Source organism: Ceratotherium simum, chromosome 33, assembly GCF_057802395.1.
Source record: "Ceratotherium simum simum isolate JZ-2026a chromosome 33, ASM5780239v1, whole genome shotgun sequence".
In the NCBI taxonomy this organism is placed as follows: domain Eukaryota; kingdom Metazoa; phylum Chordata; class Mammalia; order Perissodactyla; family Rhinocerotidae; genus Ceratotherium; species Ceratotherium simum.
In genome coordinates this window covers 3,765,552-3,789,564 of record NC_141932.1, presented here as the reverse complement: position 1 = coordinate 3,789,564, position 24,013 = coordinate 3,765,552, and the positions used below count along the sequence as shown (strand labels likewise).

The 24,013-nt window shown below is 40.4% G+C and overlaps 1 protein-coding gene across 1 annotated transcript; it reads left to right on the top strand.

Annotated features, from left to right (window-relative positions):
- The first annotated feature begins 862 nt into the window (after nucleotides 1–862).
- Nucleotides 863–22,450, top strand: ZNF471 (zinc finger protein 471). Its single transcript, XM_087421031.1, has 5 exons — nucleotides 863–2,039; nucleotides 2,575–2,663; nucleotides 12,810–12,936; nucleotides 14,410–14,505; nucleotides 15,872–22,450. The coding sequence occupies exons 2-5, from the start codon at nucleotides 2,631–2,633 to the stop codon at nucleotides 17,893–17,895; spliced, it is 2,280 nt and encodes a 759-aa protein (XP_087277157.1). The 5' UTR covers nucleotides 863–2,039; nucleotides 2,575–2,630; the 3' UTR covers nucleotides 17,896–22,450.
- Nucleotides 22,451–24,013: the final 1,563 nt, after the last annotated feature.

The following is a 24,013-nucleotide window of genomic DNA, read 5'->3' as shown; positions in this document are numbered from 1 at the left end:
CTCATTCACCGTCTCTGAACACTAATAATAATCACATTCCCATTTTGCAGGTGAGAAATTTACTAATTTGCTGTAGTCACAGAGGTGATCCAACACAGTCAGGGTTCCCAGTCGCTGTTCTCACTGTCACAAAACTTAGCACAGAAAGAAAATCACACTCCACGGACAGGCTCAGAGGGCTGCACTCCGAGGGACACCGCGGTCACACGGACACAGACAGCGTCACAAAGGCGTACACAGGAGCACACCACGGGCTCAGCCGCTACGCGCTGCTCTCTGCGGCGCTCCGGACCCGGTAACTAGGGACGCCTCTGGTCTCCAGGCGAGGGGAGGGCGAGTTCGCATTCTACGCGCCTGCGCACACTCGCGCCCAGCCCCGCCACGCCCCTGAAAGCCTAGGCCACGCCCTTCGAGCATAATTACGTACACGCGCCGGCACGTACGCTCTGGTTAAGGTTCCTCCTCCCACTCCCAACAGCCTAAGAACACGCCCCCTCGGCTAAACCACGCTCCGTCCCGCCCCTGGCGTCGGACTCCTCCCGGTTACTCCGCCTGCCTTGGGAGATTTGGCGCCTGCGCACTAGGAGCCCGGGCGTCGACTCCCGAAGTCCTTCGGGTGAGAGCCGCTGGCTTCCGGGCGGAGGCTGGTGGGTACTCGGAGGTGAGTGGTGGGGAGTCGGGGCTCAAGGGCCCGGCTAGGCGGGCGAGGCGGGCCGCTCTGAGCCGGCCGTGCAGCCGCAGCCTGTGCGCCGCTGCGGCGTCGTCCCCGTGCCGACTACATTTCCCAGAGGCCCGCGCGGCGCGGCGCGTTTCCTTCGGTCTTCCGGGTGTGTGCGGCGTCCGCGGCTCGAACCCGGTTCGGGACTGAGGGGCGGCTCGAGCGGGGTGTGTGTGAGAGCAGAGGGGTGTGCGAGGTCAGTGAGAGACTGGGGTGTGTGTGTGTGAGACAGAGACTGGACTATGAAAGTCCAGAGAGAGTGCGACCAGGGCGTGTTGGTGTGAGTGTGAGAGGGAGGGAGGCAGACCAGAGTGTGAGAGACCGACGAGTGTGAGAGAAATGAGTGTGCCTGTGTGTGAAAGATCAACAAGTGTGTGAGGCTCCGGGAGAGACTGAGTGGGAGAGATCGTGGTGTGTGTGTGTAAGAGAGAGACCAGAGTATGTTGGTGTGAGTGTGTGATGAGAGACCAGTGACCATGTGAGACGAGTATGTGTGTCTGGCAGGTGAGGTGTATGAGAGTGTATGTGTGTCCGAGTGTGAGAGAGACCAGTATGTATTCTGTGTGTGTGAGAGACCAGGATGTGTTAGTGTATCTATGTGTGTGAGAAATCCATGTGTCTCTCTGAAAGAGCCCATTGAGTGTGTGTGTGTGTGTATGAGAGACTGGAGTGTGAGAGACCATCATGTTTGTGTGTGTGTGTCAAGAGAGGAAAACTGGTGATGCGGCTGTGTGTGAGACCAAAGTGGGTGGGAGAGAGATTGTGTGAACCGTGGATGGTCACCCTAAGGCTTGCAAATCTAGCCTCTGTGAGGTTGTGGGGTGTGCATGGGTGAGCAAGACAGAGATGAGGGGCAGTGAGACGTGGGTGTGTGTGAGCGAATATGAGTGGGGGTATGTGTGATGTTGTGTATCACCACATGGTTTGGTACCCATGGCCTCTCTGAGACTGGTGTATGTGACTGCATATAATGTGCCTGCCTTTGGGTGCTTGTGATTGTGTCCTCTGTGGGTTCAGGAAGTGTGTGAGATCTGGTGTCAGTGTTTGTGTGTCACCTGTGTGCTTGTAATTGGCCCTGGGGGATTATGGTGTGTATGGGGTGACTGTTTGGAAGATTGATAGCAGTGGCTTCTCTATGTGTGTGGTTGTCTGGAATTGTGTGTTGGGGGTTGAAGAATTCTGGAGTAGAATTCCCTGCCCCCAGTCCAGGAGATCCAGTGAGAAGCAAGAGGTTGGGTAACTGGAGCTCCTGACTGGAGCAGGAGACACCCTCAGTGCTGGGTGACAGAAAGGAAGGGAAACCGAGGGCCAGAGGACAGAGGTGAGAGTGCAGGTGGCAGAATTGGGTGCTAAAGGGTCCATTGTCCCAGAGTGAGAGGAAAGTGAAGCCCGTGGGGTTTTGGGTGGAGAAGGAGGAGAACCCTGGCCTCTGGTGGCATTTGGGAGTCAGATTTTCAAACTGTAGTCTGTGTCAAAGCATGAAGCAGAGACACAGGAAGGGAAAAAATCCACCTTTACCTGTAAAATAGAGGAAATAACTATTTCAGAGGATTATTTCAAAAATAAAGCAAAAGAGTATAATCTGTGCAGAGTACCTAGCACATCTCTTATTTTTATTCGTAATAAGACCAAAGAATGGGAAGGCAACTTTTAGAAAAAAAGATTAAATTTAGGACCTCGAACATAAGAGAAACATAAGTTATACCCCCTTAACAACCATACGTTGCCCATAATCTCCCAGTTATGTGGGCAGTGGGGCCAAAGAAAGCTGAGAGAGAGAAGGGGAAGACAGGATTTTTAGGCTGGTGATTCTGGAAGTTCAGAGAAGGGCTCATCTTTCACTCTCCTCCCTCCAGCTTTGCACCCCCAGCACACTGCTCTTCAAGAGAGAAGCCAGGAAGAGAACGTGAAAATGACTGTTGAGCTAGTGAAAGCCATGCCTCAGGTTAGTTGTTATTTCTTTTCTCTACCATGAAAGGCAGTCTTACTGTTTGGGACTTAGTAATGCTTCTTGTGAAAATTCCCTGATGAACAGTCTTGTCCAAGGACCTGGTTCCCACTTCTCTTGGAAGGCACTGACTTCAACTCAAACTGCCTAGTGGGTAAGTAAAACTGAGTGTGATGAGGCATGGAGCTCCCTCTGTGTCCCCTCTTCTTCTCACCTCGTGTACATTTTTAGTTCAGCGTTGACATTTGTGAAAAGATTGGTTTCTGTTATACGGAATCGAGGTATCTCAGTACCAGTAAGTTGGGTTCGCCTTTAAATGTGCCTCTGACAGTCCTGTCCTGTTCAGAGAGTGCATCAGGAATCATCCTCCTGGCTAAATTTTGTCAAATCTCTAATTATATCCTTACAATCTTAAAAGATATTCTTTATTTTTTTATGTATGAATTCCCAGCCTCATTTGTTCACCTAAAAAATCTTACTTACTTAATTTTTGCAAATTTAAAAAATTCAGGTAAATGATATATATAATTATATATACACATAGTACAAAATTCAGAAGTCATAAAATCTCCCTCTTGCCTCCTATTTCTTCTGAGACTAACTATTCTCAGCTTATATTTCATTCTAGGGCTATTCTATGTATCTAGAGTTACTTTTTCCCCTTGATAGTGTTTTCTGTGTCCTGTTTAAGAAATCTTTGTCTACCCTTAGGGCATATAGATATTCTATTTTTCTCCTAAAAGATTTGTTTTACCCTTTCTAGTTAAGTTGCTGACAAATTTAGATTTGATTTTTTTTATTTTTCTATGAGGGTAAGGTTCAAAATTACACTAAATTTTTATATTATATTTAATTTACATTAAGTTTTTACATTAAATGTTTAACCCATCATGGTAAGTCAGGCAGGGGGTCATTTTTTTTCCAGTTGGCTGTCCAGATGACCCAATGGAATTTGTTGAGTAGTTCATCTCTTTCTCACTAATTTGGAGTGCCACCTATATCTTGTACTAAATTCCTGTATATACTTGTATTTCTGTTTTGAATCATAACATTTAAAAATATATCATTTGTATAAGGAACCCTGAATATAAGGGAGCCCTTAATTTTCCCTATGAGAAGTTTTTCCAAGTGGAAAACACGCTTTCATTATCTAGATGAAAGTCAATGCCCACTTATCAATATTTAATTTAATTACACATTTTATATTGAAGATGATATTAAAACTAATTTTAAAACACTGCTTTTTTTCCCCACTGTCAGAATTTATTAAATATTCAGAAAAATTTACATGAATTTTGAGCATCTGTGTCTTCCTCAGCATTAGAACCGCTTTATGAATCATCTAACATAATTTTCCAGAAATACAGAACTTGTAGAGTTTGTGTGTATGAGGTTGTTATTGAAATTGTATCCAAAGTCACAAGCACCAATTAGGATTTTTTTTCCTCTCATTTGTCCTATAGGAATAAGTTGGAGATCTCCACAGTGTTACCACTTAACTGTGTTAGTCCTGAATAATATGTTTGGAACACTATTCCTTAATATTTTAATTTTAGATATTATCTATAAATCCACTACTATGGATGACAAAGATGTAGCCCATTAATGACTCTAACACCCCAAATACACACTCACACACTCACACACACACACTTTTCTTTTCTGTCAGCCTTCAAATATTATTATTATTTTTGTGTGTGTGTGTGTGTGTGTGTGTGTGTGTGTGTGTGTGAGGAAGATCAGCCCTGAGCTAACATCCATGCTAATCCTCCTCTTTTTGCTGAGGAAGACCGGCTCTGAGCTAACATCTATCACCAATACTCTTCCTTTTTTTTTTCCCCCAAAGCCCCAGTAGATAGTTGTATGTCATAGTTGCACATCCTTCTAGTTGCTGTATGTGGGACACGGCCTCAGCATGGCCGGAGAAGCGGTGCGTCGGTGCGCGCCTGGGATCCGAACCCGGGCCGCCAGTAGTGGAGCACACGCACTTAACCGCTAAGCCACGGGGCTGGGCCCAAATATTATTTTATTACTGTTTCTGTTTTAAGTCGGTGTTCAGGGTAGCGTGGTGTCTTTCCATCAATTTTGGCAATTTTTCAACCACTATCTTTTCAAATATTAGCTCTGACCTTTTCTCTCTTCTCCTTCTAAATATAAATGCTCGGTCTTTTTCACTCCATTTTATATGTTCCTTATGTATTAATTCTCCTGAACTCTCTAATCTGCTGTTAAATCCATCATTGAATTATAAATTTCCATTATTGTATTTTTAGTTCTAGAATGTCTATTTGTTTTATATAATTTCCTATTTTCTGCTTAAATTCACTATTTTTCCTAGTAATTCTTTAAAAATATTAATCATAATTGTTTTAACATAGTTGTCAGATAATTCCATTACCTGGATCTCCTATGAATTTCTATTTTCTGATTTTTTCCTCTTGATTGTCTTATGTGCCTCATATTTTGGGTTAAGTGCTGGACTTTGTATTTTAAAAAAATCTTAGAGATAATTTGAAGCTTTGATGTCTTCCTCTTGATGGGGCTTTTTAAAAATAAATTTAAAAAAATAAACTATTTTTTATAGCAGTTTTATGTTTACAGAAAAATTGCAGAGATAGTACGGAGCATACCCATATACACCACACCCAGCTTCCCCTGTTACTAACATCTTAAATTAGTATGGTGCATTTGTTTCAATTGTTGAAGCAATATTGATACGTTATTATTAACTAAAGGCCATGCTTTGTTCGGATTTCCTTAATTTTTACTTAATGTCCTCTTTCTGTTCCAGGATCCTATCCAGGACACCACATTACATTTAGTAGTTCTGTCTCCTAAGGCTCTTCTTGGCTGTGACAGTTTCTCATACTTTCCTTCTTTTGGATCACCTTGTCAGCGTTGAGGAGTACCCACGTATTTTCTAGAACATCTCTCAAATCTGATGGTTTTTTTTCATGATTAGACTGGAGTAATGTGTTTTTGGAAGGACGATCACAGAGGCAAAGTTCCATTTTCATCACATCATATCAAGGGGACGTACTATCAACACGACTTATTCCTGTACCTTGGTTAGCTGGTTGAGGTAGTGTTGGTCAGGTTTCTCCACTGTGAGGCTACTCTTTTTTTTTTTTTTTTTTAACCTTTCTATATTGCACTCTTTGGAAGGAAGTCACTGTGTACAACCCACACCTAGTGAGTGGGAAGTTAAGTTCTACCTCGAGTGTGGAATATCTAAGTAAATCATTTGGAATTCTTCTCTATGAGAGGGTTGTCTGTTCTCCCCCATTTATTTAGTCAGTCACTTATTTGTATCAGTATGGACTCATGCATATTTATTTTATACATTAGGTTATGTTCCAGTACTGCTTTATTTTGTTGCTCACATTGTTCCAACCTTGGTCATGGGGTGCTCTTTCAGCAGCTCCTGTGTCCCACTGACATACCCCATCATTGTGGGGTATTTTGTTTGTTGAGCACTGACTTTCTGACACTGCATATCCAGGCTCATCCTATATATTTTCTGCCCCGGTCCTAGAATCAGCCATTTCTCCAAGGTGGAGAGGGTTTACTTTTGCTTCAGGCAGACAGCTGTGCTAGGAATAAATCTTAATCTTAATCTAGTCAGGAGCTGAAATGATTAGAAGATGAGCCTCAGTCCTTGTGAAGGCTGTGTTATTTCCCATTCACCAGTACTCCTGGGGTGTAGTCATTCCTTTGGGTTCTCAACCAAAAGCCTGGGATGTTTACCAAGACCAGTCTTTGGCAGGCTTTAGCAATCTGTAAACACTCTAGATCAGCCTTTATTGCCGCTATTTCTCCTGATATGTCATTCCACAGAAGTCCGCAACTAGTCAACTCTGAGAGTTTCATCAGTCTACTTCTGCTTGTGAACACTGGGTATCTCCTAAGATGGGAGACCTTGGAAATGGTTCATGGCATAAAGCATGTTTTGGAAAATCTTTGCCTTGTATTTGGGCACTTATGGTATTTTTTGTGTGTGTGAGAGGAAGATTAGCCCTGAGCTAACATCTGTTGCCAATCCTCCTCCTTTTGCTGAGGAAGACTGGCCCTGGCTAACATCCCTGCCCATCTTCCTCTACTTTATATGGGACGCTGCCACAGCATGGCTTAGTGAGCGCTGGGTAAGTCTGTGCCCAGGATCTGAACCTGCGAACCCTGGGCTGCCGAAGCTGAGTGCGTGAACGTAACCACTATGCCACCGGGCTGGCCCCTACTTATGGTATTTTTTTATGTGGAAGGGCTAATACTCGCTCATTGCTCGTCTTTTCCACAGTTCTCCTGACTGTTCTTATAAGTTTATTTTTCCAGCACACTTGAGAATCAGGCAGTTTTTAAAAACCTCACTCATTGTTTTAAACTAAGATTTATGTATTCAGCAAATATTCTTTGAGGGCCTTGTATGTGCCCGGTGTTCTTTTAGATTTTGAGGGTGCAGCGGAGAACAAAACAAAGGCCCTGCCCTTGTGGAGCTTACCTTCTAGAGGGGGGAAAAAACATCAAGAGACGAATCGGGTCGGCCCGTGGCGTAGCAGTTAAGTGCACCCCTCTGCTGCTGGCGGCCCGGTTTCTGATCCTGGGCACGCACCGACGCACCACTTGTCGGGCCATGCTGTGGCGGCGTCCTATATAAAGTGGAGGAAGATGGGCACAGGTGTTAGACCAGGGCCAGTCTTCCTCAGCAAAAAGGGGAGGATTGGCATGGATGTTAGCTCAGAGCTGATTTTCCTCACCGAAAAAAAAAAAAAGAGACGAATCAGTATACATACGTCAAATAGTGAAAAGTGAAATGGAAAAAGATAAAACAGAGTACGTTGGAGAGGGAGTGCTGGGTAAGGGAAGGTCTGGATTTCATTGTTTCTAGGTGGTCATGGAAGGTCTCTCTGACGTTTGAGCAGAGACCTAAAGAAAATAAGATAGCAAGTACCTGGATATCCAGAGGAAGCTCGTTGCAGGCAGTGGGGACAGCAGGATGTCCAAGCGCCAGACTCAGGAACGTCTTTACTGTGTTTTGGAAGAGCGAGAAGGACAGAGCAAATGGGAGCAGAATAGTAGATGATGTCAGATAAGTCACGAGTGCCAGACCCTCTGAGTCTCAAAGCCTTAGAAGGGCTTGGGCTTTTACTCTGTGCGAGATGGGAAGAGTTAGGGGGATTTTAAGCAGAGAGGAGACATGAGGATTCCTCTGGCTGCTGTGTTGAAAATAGACTGTAGGAGAGCAAAGACAGAAGCAGGAAGACCTGTTATAAAAATCCAGATAAGAGCTGATGATGGCGTGGGCTGGGATGGAGAATCTACTAAATTTATGGACTAATTTAAGGAGAATCAAAAGCTTGAGTCTTCTTATCCTAGAATAAAAAATGAGTATGTATTTACATTTATTCAAGCTTCTGTGTTGCTCAGTAGTATGTGTTCCACCTGTTCATGTCTTGTTTTACTGCCTTTAAGAAAATTCTACAGTTCTTTTAGTCATAGATTTGGTACTTTTTCTGTTAAATGTATCTCTAAGTGTTTTAAAGAGAGACATCACGATTGTGAGTGGAATATTTTCCCATTTTCATCCCTAGTTGTACATTTCTAGAAAGGGGAAAAATTTTTGTTAAATATGTATCTTACATCCAGGTACTTTTCTAAATTCCCTTTTTAAATTTTTTTAAAGTTTTTTGTTGGATTGGTTTATGTTTTCTATTTTAACTAATTTCCCAGGGTGGGGACACTGTTGGACAGTGTTAGGGTATAATATTCACACAGACATCAATATGAATAGTCATTCTGGAATTGTGTGACTCAATGGCCTTATTTTAGCTCTGTGTTCCTGTCGTCGCAGAGATAGTTAACCAATTTTTTTCCCAATATTTAATGGATTATTTATTATTCTTTTGGTTTTGTGAGTATCTGTAGAGTGTAGATATTCTAAAACAATTTCAAATACTTATGGCACTACTGCCTCCTATTCATCACTTTCTGGATAATTTATAATACTAGGTTTCTTTTTTTTAAGGAACTTTATTGAGATATCATTTACATACCATAAAATGCACCATTTGAAGTGTACAATTCCATGATTTTGTGTAAATTTACTGGGTTGTGTAACCATTATTATAATCCAGTTTTAGAACATTTTCATCACCTCAGTAATATCCCTCATGCCAATTTATGGTTAATCCCTGTTCCCATGCCCAGCCCCAGGCAACTACTAATCTACTTTCTGTCTATAGATTGGACTTTTCTGGACATTTCATATGAATGGAGTGATATGATATGTAGTCTTTTGTGTCTGGCTTCTTTCACTTAGTATAATGTTTTTGAGGTTCATCTGTATTGTAACATGTATCAACATTTCATTCCCTTTTATTGCTGAATAGTATTCCATTGAAAGGTGCATCACATTTTTGTTTATCCATTCATCAGTTGTTGGGTATTTGGGTTGTTTCTACTTTTTTGGCTATTATGATAATGCTGCTCTCAGCATTTACGTGCAAGTCTTTATTTGGACACGTTTCCTTTTCTCTTGCATAGGTTAACCTAGGAGTGGAATTGCTGGGTTATGTGGTAAATTTATATTTAACTTTTTTTTCCTTTTTTTTTTTTTGTGAGGTAGATTTGCCCTGAGCTAACATCTGTTGGCAGTCTTCCTCTTTTTTTTATTTGCTTGAGGAAGATTGGCCCTGAGCTAACATCTGTGCCAGTCTTCCTCTATTTTATATGTGGGATGCCTCTACAGCATGGCCGATGAGTGGAGTTAGGTCCATGCCCAGGATCTGAACTCGCGAACTCGGGCCCCTGAAGTGCAGTGCGTGGAACTTTAACCACCCGGCCATGGGGCTGGCCCCTTACATTTAACTTTTTAAGAAAATGTTTTTCAAAGTGGCTGTCCCATTTTATGTTCTCAGCCACAGTGTATAAGGGTTTCCATTTTCCCACGTCCTCTCTAATATTTGTTATCTGTTTTACTGGTTTAATTTTATTATTGTCTGTTGGTTACTTATAGATTTTGTTTAAATTTTCAAGTAGATGAGGTTTTAAATTCATCTTTTAATGGTTTTTAATTGTGCTGAATCTTGAACAGAGAATATAGCCTGAAAATCTTTAGGTTTTAAAATGTGTTAAGACTTTTGTTGGCCTAGTATATGATCAGTTTCTGTGTGTGTTCCACATAGGTACAAGAAAAGTGGCAATAAAGTTGATTATAAATTAAATGAAGCTTGCTAATGTTATTATTCAATTCTGCTATGACCTTATTGTTTTTTGTCTCCTAGGTATGTCTGATTCTGGTATGTTAAACTTGGCCTATTTTTATGGATTTGTTGGCTTTATATATTTATGTGTTTTTTGTGCATATAGATTGATGATATATCTTTTATGTATCTTTTTTATCACATATGCTTTTTGTTTTTTTTTGTGAGGAAGATCAGCCCTGAGCTAACATCCATGCCAATCCTCCTCTATCTTTTTCCCCTTTTCTCCCCAAAGCCCCAGTAGATAGCCGTAGGTCGTAGTTGCACATCCCTCTAGGTGCTGTACATGGGACGCCGCCTCAGCATAGCCGGACAAGTGGTGTGTTGGTGCGTGCCCGGGATCTGAACCTGGGTCGCCAGTAGCGGAGCGCGCGCACTTAACCGCTAAGCCACGGGGCCGGCCCCTCACATATGCTTTTTAAAATCATTACGTTTTATACTTTTTATATTGGATTTTTATTTACCATGTCAGAATGGATTTTTTTAAATTGTTGTCACTTTTTTAATGGAAAATTTCTAACATATACAAAAATAAAGGGACTAGTTTAATGAAATCCCTTGCCCACCTCTTCCCATATACCATCACTCAGCTTTAATAACTGTCAATCAGAACTGGCTTATGTTTGTTCTCAATTCCATTTCTTCCCAGGGTTAAATACATTTACCCATGATGGAGATAATTATGTTAACATCAGTCAGTTTTAGGGTTCCCCTCAGGTAAATTTTGGGTTATTTTCTTAGCTGGTTGAGGTTGCATAGTGTGGTCAACACTGTAGATTCTAACATTCAGTACCCACTTGAGCTCCCTTCCAGTGCACTGTGGTATACTAGAAAGCTAAAAACTGCATTATCTAGACTCCTTTGCAAATAGGGTTCTGTATATGACTTATGTTATCCCGAGCAGAGGCTTCCAGTACAACGTGTGGAAGGCAGAAGTTAGCAACAGGAAGCAGAGGCTGTGCATAGGGAAATAGGGTTTTGTAGGCAGCATGTTGGTAGAGGGGTTTGGTCCTTCTGGGGTGACTCTGGCTGAAGTTCTGCTGGTGGGAGCCAAGCATGTTAAGTGCTCAGCTATGAGTAATGCTGGAGAAAGGGATTTTTGAAAAATACCATCTTTGTGTAATTGGGCTTTTCTCCTGATTGTGTAGCTCTTAGTTGTGTAGCATCCAAACCTGGTTCCTTAGTCCTTCTGGAAATCCCATAAGTTACCTGATATCCTGCAATAAATGTTTTTCTTCTTAAATTAAAAAGAAAAGAATGACAGGCTCTTCAAATGCTGTAAATTAGAATGTTGAATATAAGATTATCAGTAAAAAATAATCATTGGACATACATCATACATGTATATAAAGATATCTGTATAGACGTTGGGAAAAGTCTGGTAGTACACATACTAAATAATTAACCACGAGTACCAGGATTACAAGCAAATTTATTTTTCTGTGAGAATAGCCGGAACACCTGTTTCCTTACCAATGACAAAATTGTACCAAATGTTGGAAAGAATATGACCACTTTTTGCTTGCATTGATAAATTCATCTCATTTAATTTTATAAAAACCATTTAATTTTATAAAAACATGTGAAATGATAGGTCTCAGCCCAAATGGTGGCCTCAACTAACTAGAAGATGAAAACCAGAATTTAGGAAAACCAGTAGTTCTCAGTGAATCTTAAAAATCTTTTAATACAGTTATATGAAAAATATAGTAAACATTTTTCCAAAGGTGTGTACATTCTCTCAAGTCCCATACATTGAATATTATTGTATCATACCTTTGCTCTAAACTTAAGTGTTGACTATTTAAAAGCAAATTAAGATGTTCTGTGCATTGTCTTTATCTAGTTAATTACCAGTGTCTTTGGTAACTTTGCAAATCAGGCACTGAGCATTAAGATTATTTTCAACGGAAATAAACTTGAAGATGAAAAATGCCTATACTACTTAGAAAATCCTTATGACCTGCTGGTGATTGTAACTGGACATAAATTTTTCTCTTAGTATATTTAAGTCTTTAAGAAACTTAAAATTATAATTATTCAGTTTCATTTTTATATGAAGTATCTATTAGTCTGTTGTACTCAAACTTAATACACAGATTGGATGTGTTGTAGTCTTATGCTTTCTCATATTGCTTCCTAGCTTACTCTGGTATGGCATAGTATGCCAGTTCTTAATGGTGTAGCATAAGAAAATTGTGTTCTAAATATATTCGTAATTTTTATTATGTAAGAGAAAAATCAGCCACATCAGTTCAGGGCCTCTTACCCTCTGAAAGACTAAGATCCCATAGAGTACCATTTGCAAAATATCAATTTAGATATTCTTTTTTCGTTTTGAAGGTTCAACCATAGGTGTAGGTTCTTCCTTGAAGCCCTGGTTTACTGCCTTGTGGCCACCTGTCCGTATTGCCCCATGCTGAGAAATGGATTAGCACCACTGTATACAATGCAGTTTAACACTTCAATAAGTACTATTAGGGGCCGGCCCCGTGCCTTAGTGGTTAAGTGAGCGCGCTCCACTGCTGGCGACCCGGGTTCGGATCCCGGGTTCGCACCGACGCGCTGCTTCTCTGGCCATGCTGAGGCCACGTCCCACATACAGCAACTAGAAGGATGTGCAGCTATGACACACAACTATCTACTGGGGCTTTGGGGGGAAAAAATAAATAAAATAAATAAATAAATAAATAAAAATAAAAATAAAATCTTTAAAAAAAAAAAATAAGTACTATTTTAGGCTAGAGCCTAATATTATAATGTGCGTAAGTTTTTCCTCCTCCGAGGGCTATTTCTCACATAAATTAGGGACAACTTAACACTTCAGCTTGGAGTCGTGTGTGGACATGAGCATTGGTTGATCAAGAATGTCTTTCTGTCATTTCAGGACTTGGTGACATTCAAGGATGTGGCAGTAGACTTTTCTGAGGAGGAATGGGAATGGCTGAACCCCGCTCAGAGGAGTTTATACAGGAGTATGATGTTAGAGAACTATCGGAGCTTAGTATCACTGGGTGAGGATCTTTTCCCCTCTGCATAAATCAGAATCTACACGTAGGGGCTCTTTACATTTTTATTTATTATTAAAACTTTTTTTATTGTGTGTAGGTTAGAAGAGAATTGAGAAACAAAGAGGATATTCAGGGGTTGATGGAAATTTCAGATTTAGAGTCAGTGAATTTGATGTATATCAAGTATTCCATGGGTATGCCCTTTAGGCAGTGGGGAACATAGGCTATGTTGTGACTCTTACTGGTCTCCTGTGCTGCCTTGTTCTGTCCTACAGTATTGTTATCACCACTAGGCAGTAACAAGGTTCATCAAGAATATAGCTGGATCACTATAAATTCAGAATATCGCTTTTAAAATCTGTATCTTTTTATTAACTTACAATAAGTGAACCATTGAAACACAGACTATGAAAGTGGCTTCAGATGTTATTAGGGAAACTAACATGGACCCTTCTTCTCAGCCCCAGGACCACCTCATTGGCTAGACTAGCTTTCTTTTCTCTAGAGGTCCCTTTTATCCTGCTTGGGGTTCAATGAACTTCTTGAAACTAAATTTATGTCTTTCACCAAATTTGAGAATTTTTTGGCCATTATTTCTTCAGATATTGTTTTTTGCTCTCTCTCTTCTCCTTCTGGGACTTCAATTACAAATACATCAGAACCTTTGATATTGTACCCTATGTAACTGAGGATCTGTTTACTTTTTTAAATCTTTTTTCTCTGCTTTTCAGATTAATTTCTGTCGATTTATCTTCAAGTTAACTGACAGTTTCCTTGTCCTCTTCAATGTCTTGTTAAGCCCATCTGGTGAATTTTTAAATTTCAGATACTGTAGTTTTCAATTCTAAACTTTCCACCTGGTTCTTTTTTATAATTTCTGCTTCTCTGCTGAGAAATTACAAGTTTATTTTCCTTTACATTCTTGAGTATAGGTATAATAGCCGTTTTAAAACCGTAGTCTACTGATTCCAACATCTCTGTTATTGCAGGTTGCATCTCCATTGATTGCCTTTTCTTATGAGTATGATTCAGTTTTTCCTATTTCTTCTTATGTCTAGTAATTTTGGATTTTATCCTGGATACTGTAAAACACTGTAGAGACTCTGGATTCTATTATGTTCCTCTGAAGAGTATTGACTTTTTTTTAAAGCAGGCAGTTAACTTGACTCAAATTCCAAACTCTGTCCCTAGGGGCCCTTTACAGTACTTCATTTACTACTGTCTGATGATCCTCTGAAAATACTGGGCTGAGTTTCTGCCCCTGGCCCCTCAGGAAATTGTTTAACTTTTATAGAGTTGACTCTTGGCAAGTCCCACTAGACTATGCCAGAAGCTTTATGAAGTCTGTCCTTAAAATGTGCTGTACCCCTTTATCTAATCATTCCTGTCATGTCATTCCATCAGAATTAAGGAACTGGCTTATAGTTCTGAAATACCTAAAACATGGCCATTTTTCCTGTCTTTCTTTGTATGCAGGACTTTGCATCTCTAAGCCATATGTGATCTCTTTATTGGAGCAAGGGAAGGAGCCTTGGGAGATGAAGAGTGAGATGACAAGAAGCCCATTCCCAGGTGAGTGTGGGAGAACCAGATACGTAATGGCTTAGGCATTTTCAAAGATGATTCATCCTCACTTATGCTTCTTAGAAACTCTTCTCAAGCCTTCCAGGCCTGGGAAGAAAGCTGAAACTTTACTACTTAGCATGGGGTCCCCAAACATCTTATCTTCTGCTTGACTCTCTTGTCTCTAATAACTCATTTTGCAAAAATCTTTATCTGGCTCCTTCCCATTCCTTCTTTCTTTTTGCCATACAAACTTATATAAGCTTCTCTGTTTCTTAAATCTGTCTTAACTCCAGATTAGGTGCAGCTTGCAAATCATAACACACCCTGCTGCTTTAAATCTTTCTTTGCTTTCCTGTTGCAAATAAGAAAAACCCAAACCCTACCAGCCCTTATGTGATCAGCGCCTTCCTACTTCTCCAGCCTTATCCTCTATCACTTTTTAGCTTTTTCACTATACTTTAGTCCAGGGTTTTCTAAACTGAGAGGTACACAGGTATGCTTCAAGTGCATTACAGGTATGCTAAGATATGAGTCTCTCAGCGTTGTGAGACCAAATGGGGCCAGTGTTTAAGGCACATTTGTTCCTTCTCCAAACCTTATATTCTAACTCACAAGGCAGGAAAGGTACTTATGTGGTAAATAAGAATGTAAGTAAATAAGAACATGATTAATAACGGTGACACCAACTTACATATCATTATAAAACTAGTTTCTTCAAAAAGATACATGGCAAAACCCCATTGAGATGTGGCCTAAGAAGTGACTCTTTTCCTAGGCTGATGAGGGTAAGAAGATGCATGGCAAAATCCCTTAATATGCAGCCTCAAATTCAGAGATCTATGAAAAATGAAGAGTTCAATGTATTGCAACACATTGAGATGGTTCATAGGAACACTATTTTCTAATTATGGAACGATAACTCTAGGATTTTACTTAAAACCCAAGGAAAGTCACAAAGTATAAGGTATTTCTGACTGCTGGGAATCTGTAGAGATTTTTGAGCAGCAATAGTTATGTGATGATGTTGGTATTTAAAGTTAACCTAGCTGTATATGCAAGTCAATGAGAAGTGGGAGAGAATAGAGGGAGTTTAATTTATAGTCTGTTATGTTAATACTGGCATAAAATATTATTACCATTACTACTTCTCCAGGAGCTCATGATCCTGTGTTTTAATTTTCTTAATCACCTTTTCCATGTTCCTCTATGAGCTCTCATTCTCTGAGGTCTGCTTGCATATTTTTCAGTTGATATGCCTGTACATAATAAATTTTGTTTATTAAATTATTTTTTAATCACTTTTTCCATGTTAAATGTTTCCTTTATTATACCCCGTGATAAAGGAAACATTTGCTTTTTTGATGTCTTTCAGATTGGGAATCTATGTGTGAGACACAAGAATTACCTCTGAAGCAGTTCATGTGTGATGATGTGTTAATGAGGAGAATTACAAGCTATGGACTTGAGTGTTCCACTTTTGGAGAAAATTGGAAATATGAAGATCTTTTTGAGCAGCAGCAGCTGGTAAGTCAAGAGACATTTATCAGGCAAGGAACAATCACTCATAAAGAAACCCTTACTAAGGAGATAGACCATAAGTGTAACAAATCTGGGAAATTTGTCCATCTAGACAATGTAGAAGAGAATGTTTATAATTATGAGGCAAATAAAAAAAGCTTTTCCAAAAATTCCTTGGTAATGAAACACAAGAAAGTCTATGCAGGAAAGAAACTTTTCAAATGTAATGAATGTGAGAAAACCTTCACCCAGAGCTCATCCCTTACTGTTCATCAGAGAATTCATACTGGAGAGAAACCATATGAATGTAAGGAATGTGGGAAAGCGTTCAGCCAGAGTCAACACCTGGCTCAGCATCACAGAATACATACTGGAGAGAGACTCTTTGAATGTAAAGAATGTAGGAAAGCCTTCAGCCAAAATGTACACCTTATTCAACATCAAAGAATTCATACTGGAGAGAAACCATATAAATGTAAGGAATGTAGAAAAGCCTTCAGCCAGCCTGCACACCTTGCTCAGCATCAGAGAATTCATACTGGGGAGAAGCCCTATGAATGTAAGGAATGTGGAAAAGCCTTCAGCGATGGCTCATCCTTTGCCCGACATCAGAGATGTCACACTGGCAAAAGACCCTATGAATGTATTGAATGTGGGAAAGCCTTCAGGCAGAACACATCCCTTATTCGTCACTGGAGATATTATCACACTGGGGAGAAACCTTTTGACTGTTTTGATTGTGGGAAAGCCTTCAGTGATCACATAGGACTTATTCAGCATAGGAGAATTCATACTGGAGAGAAACCATACAAATGTAACGTGTGTGGAAAAACCTTCAGCTATGGCTCATCCCTGACTGTCCATCAGAGAATTCACACAGGAGAGAAACCTTATGAATGTGATGTCTGTGGGAAAGCCTTCAGCCATCATGCTTCACTCACTCAGCATCAAAGAGTGCATTCTGGAGAGAAGCCTTACGAATGCAAGGAATGTGGGAAAGCATTTAGGCAGAGTATACACCTTGCTAGTCATTTGAGAATTCATACTGGCGAAAAACCCTATGAATGTAAGGAATGTGGAAAGGCTTTTAGCATCAGTTCACAGCTGGCTACTCATCAGAGAATTCATACTGGAGAGAAACCTTATGAATGCAAGGAATGTGGTAAAGCTTTCAACCAGAGGGCACACCTTGCCCAACATCATAAAATCCATACTGGAGAGAAACCTTATGAATGTAATGAATGTGGGAAAGCCTTCAGCCAGACTACCCGCCTTATTCAACATCAGAGAGTTCATACTGGAGAGAAACCCTATATATGTACTGAATGTGGAAAGGCTTTTAGTGATAGTTCATCCCGTGCTCAGCATCGGAGACTTCATACCGGCCATAGGCCCTATGAATGCGTTGAATGTGAGAAGGCATTCCGAACAAAATCATCCCTTATTTGTCATCAAAGATGTCATACTGGGGAGAAACCTTATGAATGTAGTGCGTGTGGCAAAGCCTTTAGCCATCGTCAGTCCCTTACTGTTCATCAGAGAATTCACTCTGGAGAAAAACCATATGAATGTAAGGAATGTAGGAAAACCTTCAGCCAGGTTGGACACCTTAACCTACATCGAAGAATTCATACTGGAGAGAGATCTTATGAATGTAAGGAATGTGGAAAAGTTTTCAGACAAAGCGCACACCTCGCTCATCATCAGAAAATTCATGCTGCAGGGTCATCCCTGGCCTCCAGCTTGTCCTCACCCCTTATGTCACCAAGTCCTGTGGATATTTCTGCTAAATATTTTTGGAATTCATCCGCTTCTTTCAATTCTCATTGCCCTAGTCCAAAACATAATCATTTCACCTGGACTATTCCAATTATCTAAAAACTGGTTTCCTTGCATCCTCCTTTGTCCCCTTCAAGATCATCCTTTATGCTACTGCCACAGTGGTCTTTTAAAAATGTAAATGTAATTATATTACTCTTCTCTTAAAACCCTTGTTACGAAATTTTAAATGACTTGATGCATATAAAGTGCTTAGCATAGTGCCTCTCTCAGACTAAGTGCTTGGTAAATGTTTGATCAGCATTCTTCAGAGTCTGCTTAAAAATTATTTGTAAACAGTGGACTCTGGAAAGCAGTATATCAGTGCTGGGAGACCATAACAATTTGGAACTGAAACTATATCTTAGGGTGGATGATGAGGATATGTTTAAAGTTTGGTATCATAAAGTAATATAGTGGCTTTCTCATGACTCTAAGGCTGTGCAACCTTTGTTGGTGAGGAAATTCAGTGTGACCTGATACAAAGAATATGTTTTAGGAAGTGTCTAGAGCTCTGCATAAGACTAGAACAAAAGATTTAGAATTTGCTGGGAGGAATGTAAGATGATACTTAGTCCAGGAAAAAAAAATTACTAATATTTAAAACTGAAGAAATAAGAGAACTGGATTAGTCTAGCTCTATTTAAAGACACCTGGGTTCATAGGTTAATTCTTAACTTTCAAGGAACCACTAAGTAAGCTGTTCCAGAGTATAGAAAAAATATTTAGAATAGTCCACTTCTTTCATGAGGCTAATTCAAATCTGATATCAAACCCAGAAAACAAAATTATAGATGAATTTACTCATGGTTATATAGAGAAAGGAAATTACTAACCTCTTTGAGGCAGACCAATGGTTCTGAATAAATGGAGATCCACACAGGTTTCTAGGTGGAAGTTTCAATATTGTAAAAATGTCTGTACATTCACTGGATTCCAGTCACAATCCTTGTAGGATATCTTTACATCAACTGTTTTGTTCTGAAAATCATGTAGTGTGATAAGTAGGCAAGCATCACAAGACATTTTTGAAAGATCATATACCCATGAGTTTAGTATATTACAAGTGGTATTTTTGATATGTCAGTGGGAGGAGGGATGGATTATTTAAATGGTGTTTGACAGTTAGTTCTCCAACTGGACATAAAGTCAGATCTGCATTTCACACCTTACAGAGAAGTTCATTTAGTATGGATTAAAGATGTAGTAGGAAACACAATATTAAGATTCTAGAGGAAGATGTAAACTATTTCTATCCCTTTGGGTTCAGGAAGGCTTTGGCAAGCAGGACACAGAGTCCAGGAGCCATAAGGAGAGAGAGAGACAGGTAGGATCATGCAAAAGATTTAAACCTTTTCGGTGGTATCAAACACTGTGCAACATTAAAGGCACATGACAGGCTGAGAGCTATTTTAAACATATATTATGAAGGATATAGCCCTTATAAAAAGTGCTGTTGGAAAGCAGCAAGGATAAGATAAGATATACAGTCTGGCAAAGCTTACCAACAAGCAACTCCTAGATGAAGAAATTAAAACAATCAAATGAAATAGAGGAGGTTTTAATCATACTAATGATAAGATGTATGCAAATTTTAAAAGTCCTCAGGCCAACACAAATCAGCACAAATTTTGTGAGAATGTAAAGGTTGGCTAATATCCAGTACTGTTGCAGATGTGAGAAACCATATTTTTATACGTTGGGAGGGTAAATTGGTGGAAAGCCATTTTAGAGGGCAATGTGGTGATACCTGTCAACATTTTAAATGTAATTAATCACACTTTGCCACAATTCTGCATCTAGGAATTTATCTTTTCAAAAAGCACAAGTGCAGAAATATAGATCCATAGCTCATTTATTATAGAAATGTAAAAGAAATATAAAAAGCTTGAAACAGTTTAAATGTCCAGCACTAGCAAATTGATTACTTAAATTATGGAAAATCAGTTCTGTAGATTATTATGCAGTCACTGAAAAGAATGAGGTGGATCTCTGTACTCACAGAAAGTCTTGTAGTTTATTAATTGAAAATGTAATTTTCATAACGATGTAGTATGATCGCATAGTTATAAATACATAAACCTTATAAAGTTAAAATTCTGAAAATGCATACATATCAGATGGTATTTGTTGTTTTTCTCTACAATACAGATAGAAACCGTGCACACACAAACACAAACTTCTTCCCTGAGCTGCTTCGAGTGAGCTGCTCTGATGCCATTCCATAATGTTTTGCTTGTGTTAACAGTTGTACATGGTTCATTTTAATCCGCTCAGATGCCTTCTCCTTGGGTCACAGGAGGGAGTTGAACATGAGGCATCTCTGGCCAAAACTTAAAGATGGTGCGTAAGTTCCTGCTGCTCTGCTTGTTAGGGCTGACCCGATTCATTCTCTCTCCAGGTTGTATCCCACCAGTATTTTGTTTTCTTTTTAAAATTAGATTAAGTTCTTTTGCTGTCAACCAAAGAAACCTAACCAATACACAAATTGGTAGCACTGAGTGGGTTTCAGGCAAAAGATCCTCAGAAAATGTGCATTATTATTAAAGTTTGTTATTGGGTGAAATGGAGCAAAGGATTATAAGGCCCCTAATCATATTTTGTGCCATGAGAGTAGCACGCATTGATAGCAACAGTAAAACAACTCATCAGCTGTGGTTTATATCGCTATTGCCTCGACCAATGGAAAAAGGACGAGAAGTGCCAGTCCAAGGGGTATGTGTGATGCCTGTTCGTAATGGAGTTGGATAATGTGAAGCAAAAGAAAGAACAACTTAGATCTTAACATTTTTGCTTTAGGGCATGGACTAGATCACAAACCATTTTGGTAACATAGTTGAAAGACTCTCTTCTTCCTTACGTCTATTTGGCTGTGATTGCTAAATATCAGAGAAGGAGCCTGTAGCTTGCTGAGCTACGGTGCCAGTTGACTTCACAATTTTGACAGGATTCTTAAGTAAAATGTTTGATATTAATTAGGAACAGTTGGTATCCTGGTTATCAGAATGAGGATTTGTGGGAGATTTTAAAACTCTAAGGAACCTTAAGAAGCCATACCAACTAACTGTCGTTAGCCTGAGATAGCCATGGATGAAGGTGAACCAATTTCCCTGTTAGCTGAGCAATATTATGGCTTTACTGATTCAAAAAAAAAAAAAAATGAGGGGCCAGCCTGATGGCGCAAGCCATTAAGTGCGCGTGCTCCGCTGTGGCGGCCCGGTTCGCACCGACACACTGCTTGGCAAGCCATGCTGTGGCAGTGCTCCATATAAAGTGGAGGAAGATGGGCACAGATGTTAGCCGAGGGCCAGTCTTCCTCAGCAAAAAAAGAGGAGGATTGGCAGATGTTAGCACAGGGCTGATCTCACAAAAAAAAAAAAGAAGTGAAAGAAAAAATCTGATTCTAAAGTGGTCTGGAAGTTGATATAAGAAAGGAGATTAGGGAAAGGATGAAAGACTCCTGTATTTATCAACATTTATATCAGAATCTAGAAAATGGCTGCAGGAATGGGTTTTAATTGTGCTTGACCTCAGAGGTTGGAACAAAATTTTGAACTGGGCTGAATTTATTTATAGGTATACACATCAGGAATTACATATTCGATGTGCTAATTTGTGCGGCTTATTTCTTTTCTCATAATTTTCTGGGTGGATGAATGCAAAGCTATTAAGACCTGACTGATACTAAGTGACATTGAAAGCCCAGAAATGATCTTACTTGATACACAGGAAAGACGTGGAAAAACTTTGGGATGCTGAATTCGCTTTCTCATGTCTCAGTTTGTCACTTACCCTATCATTAGGCTTCCTGAGATGGGGCCAAAATGCCTTTCCTTGAACCTGGGGAAAGCATCACTGGCTTTAGAAAGTGCTTTACTTGTCATCATTAGGATGCTGGGCATACGGGGGAGAAAGCCTGCTTTTGGAAAGGGATTTCTGATCTCTAGCAAATGGAGGAGTCTGGGGAAGCTGAGCCCCAGGTAGCAGGAACTCACCAGAAGCCAAGTAGTTGGTTCAGTGGTGTACTTGGGTAGGTTCATATCGGCTTGCAAGAGCTGAATGTTATATATTCATAAATTTTGTGAATTGGTTGTTAAACTGTGTATATGTATGTGTTTATGTGTGTGTCTGTATAAATATATACATGTATATGTAATATATGTATATATTGTATATAATGTGTATCTGTACTATGTATATATAACGTGTATACATCATATATATGTTTATATGTAGTATATAAAAATACATTATAACTGATGTTATATTACAAAGACAATAGTTTGGAAACAATGAGTTCTGAACATTTATTTACTACATTTTACTGATGACTAAAATATCTGGATGGGGGAAATACTATATAATGGTCTTAGCAATATTGAATCTTTCAATTCATGAACATAATATATTACTCCATTTATTTAGATATTCTTTGATTTCCATGATCAGTATTTTGTAGTTTTCAGCACATAGATCCTGCACATTATTTTGTTAGGTTAATACCCAAGTACTTCATTTTGGGATGAAATATTGTAAATGACATAATTCTTTGGCGTTTTCTACATAGACAATCATGTCATCTGTGAATAAAGACACTTCTATTTATTCCTTTCCAATCTGGATGTTTTAGAAGTGGTATTGTATTTTTAATTTTGGTTTCTAAGTGTTCATTCCCTGAGGCACTGGGGTTTTTTTCCCTAATTGTTTTTCTTCTGTCCTTCATATTGGGTAATATCTATTGATCTCTCTTCAAGTTCACTGAGTCTTACTTCTTTCATTTCCATTCTGCTTTTAAGCCCAGTGAATTTTTTATTTTACACACTGTATATTTCAGTTTGATGAAGTCAAATTTATTTCAAGTAGGTTTATAAAAATTTGACTTAAGCAAGACTTCACCTCTTGGGCTGAGCCTTTTCTTTCCCCTTTTTACATTTATGGTAAGTGATGAGTAAATATTCTTTCCAATAAAAAAGTTTATGCTATTACTTTCCATTCACAGAACTACTTATGGCAACCTTTTCTTTCTAGCCTGAAGCTGAAAAACCATAATTTTAACTAAAGCTGGATGAAAGTATTTGAGGTTTAGAATAATTTTATTCTAAATTTTTATTCAGGTAAAGAAGTTCCCCACCATTCCTAGTTTATTAAGGTTTTTTTTTTTTTAAATCACAGACGTGTGTTGGATTTTGTCAGATGCTTTTCCTCGTCTATTGAGATGATAGAGGATTTTTTTCACCTTTTATTTATTAATGGTGGTGAATTTCATTAACAGAGTTCCCACCCTGGCACTCCTGTGATATATTCTTGTAAATGAATGAAACAGCTAACTCAGATAATGATAAATGTTGCGGAGGGGATTTTACAAGGACACGAGGGGTGGTATTTGTGAGCGGAGGCTGGTCAGCCCTCTCCGAGATGACAAGTGACTGACAAAAAAGAGCTAGCCCAGAGAAGAAAGTTTTGGGGAAGACTGCTCAGACCCAGGGCTTGCATGTACCTGGGGAGTGGCATTGGGAGGATGGCTGTGGCAGGTGGGGACCCACCTGGGCTCAAAGGTGTGATGCGAATCGGACACATGAAAGCCGCTGCGCTCACTGCCCCCATCAGATTCACACTCTGGACACTGGCAAGGCCCAGAGTTGCCCTCCTTTCCGCGCGTCCCCTCTGTTCTGTCGGCGGCGACACCTCGCGGGGCGCCCACTCCGAGGACCACCCTACCTGCCCCGCCCAGCGACATCTCAATCATGCCCGCGGGTCCGCCCCTCGCCGTAAGCTCCACCCCTGCAGCCGCGCCTGCGCGCTCCAAGCCCGGCGCCGACTCCCAGAAGGCCTTGGGGCGCGGTTCTGTTTCCCGGGGCGGCCTGCACTTCCGGCCAGACCTGGGCCCAGTGTGAACAACCACTGGGCGGCCGCGGTCCGGAGGGCCTTGGAGCGACCGGCCCGGGGCAGAGCCGACGGACGCTGTGTCGGCCCGGGGCAGGCTGCCACCTCGCAGCCTGTGCGCCGCTGGCTGCCACCGCCCCGGGACTACGTTTCCCAGAGGGCATTGCGGCGGACTGCCACGCCCACTCCTGGCGGCGGCCCGCTGCCGGGTGCGTGCGGGCCCGGCGGGGTCGCGGGCTCTGCGGCCGTGGCCGGGCGCGGGGCGGGGCCGGGGCCGGGGCGGGGCCCGCTGGAG

Excerpts from the sequence above, each read along its gene's own strand:
- ZNF471 (XM_087421031.1), top strand. The coding sequence starts at position 2,631 with ATGACTGTTGAGCTAGTGAAAGCCATGCCTCAG. Across the intron at positions 2,664-12,809 it reads TAGTGAAAGCCATGCCTCAG|GACTTGGTGACATTCAAGGA; the intron begins GTTAGTTGTTAT and ends CTGTCATTTCAG. Across the intron at positions 14,506-15,871 it reads GACAAGAAGCCCATTCCCAG|ATTGGGAATCTATGTGTGAG; the intron begins GTGAGTGTGGGA and ends GATGTCTTTCAG.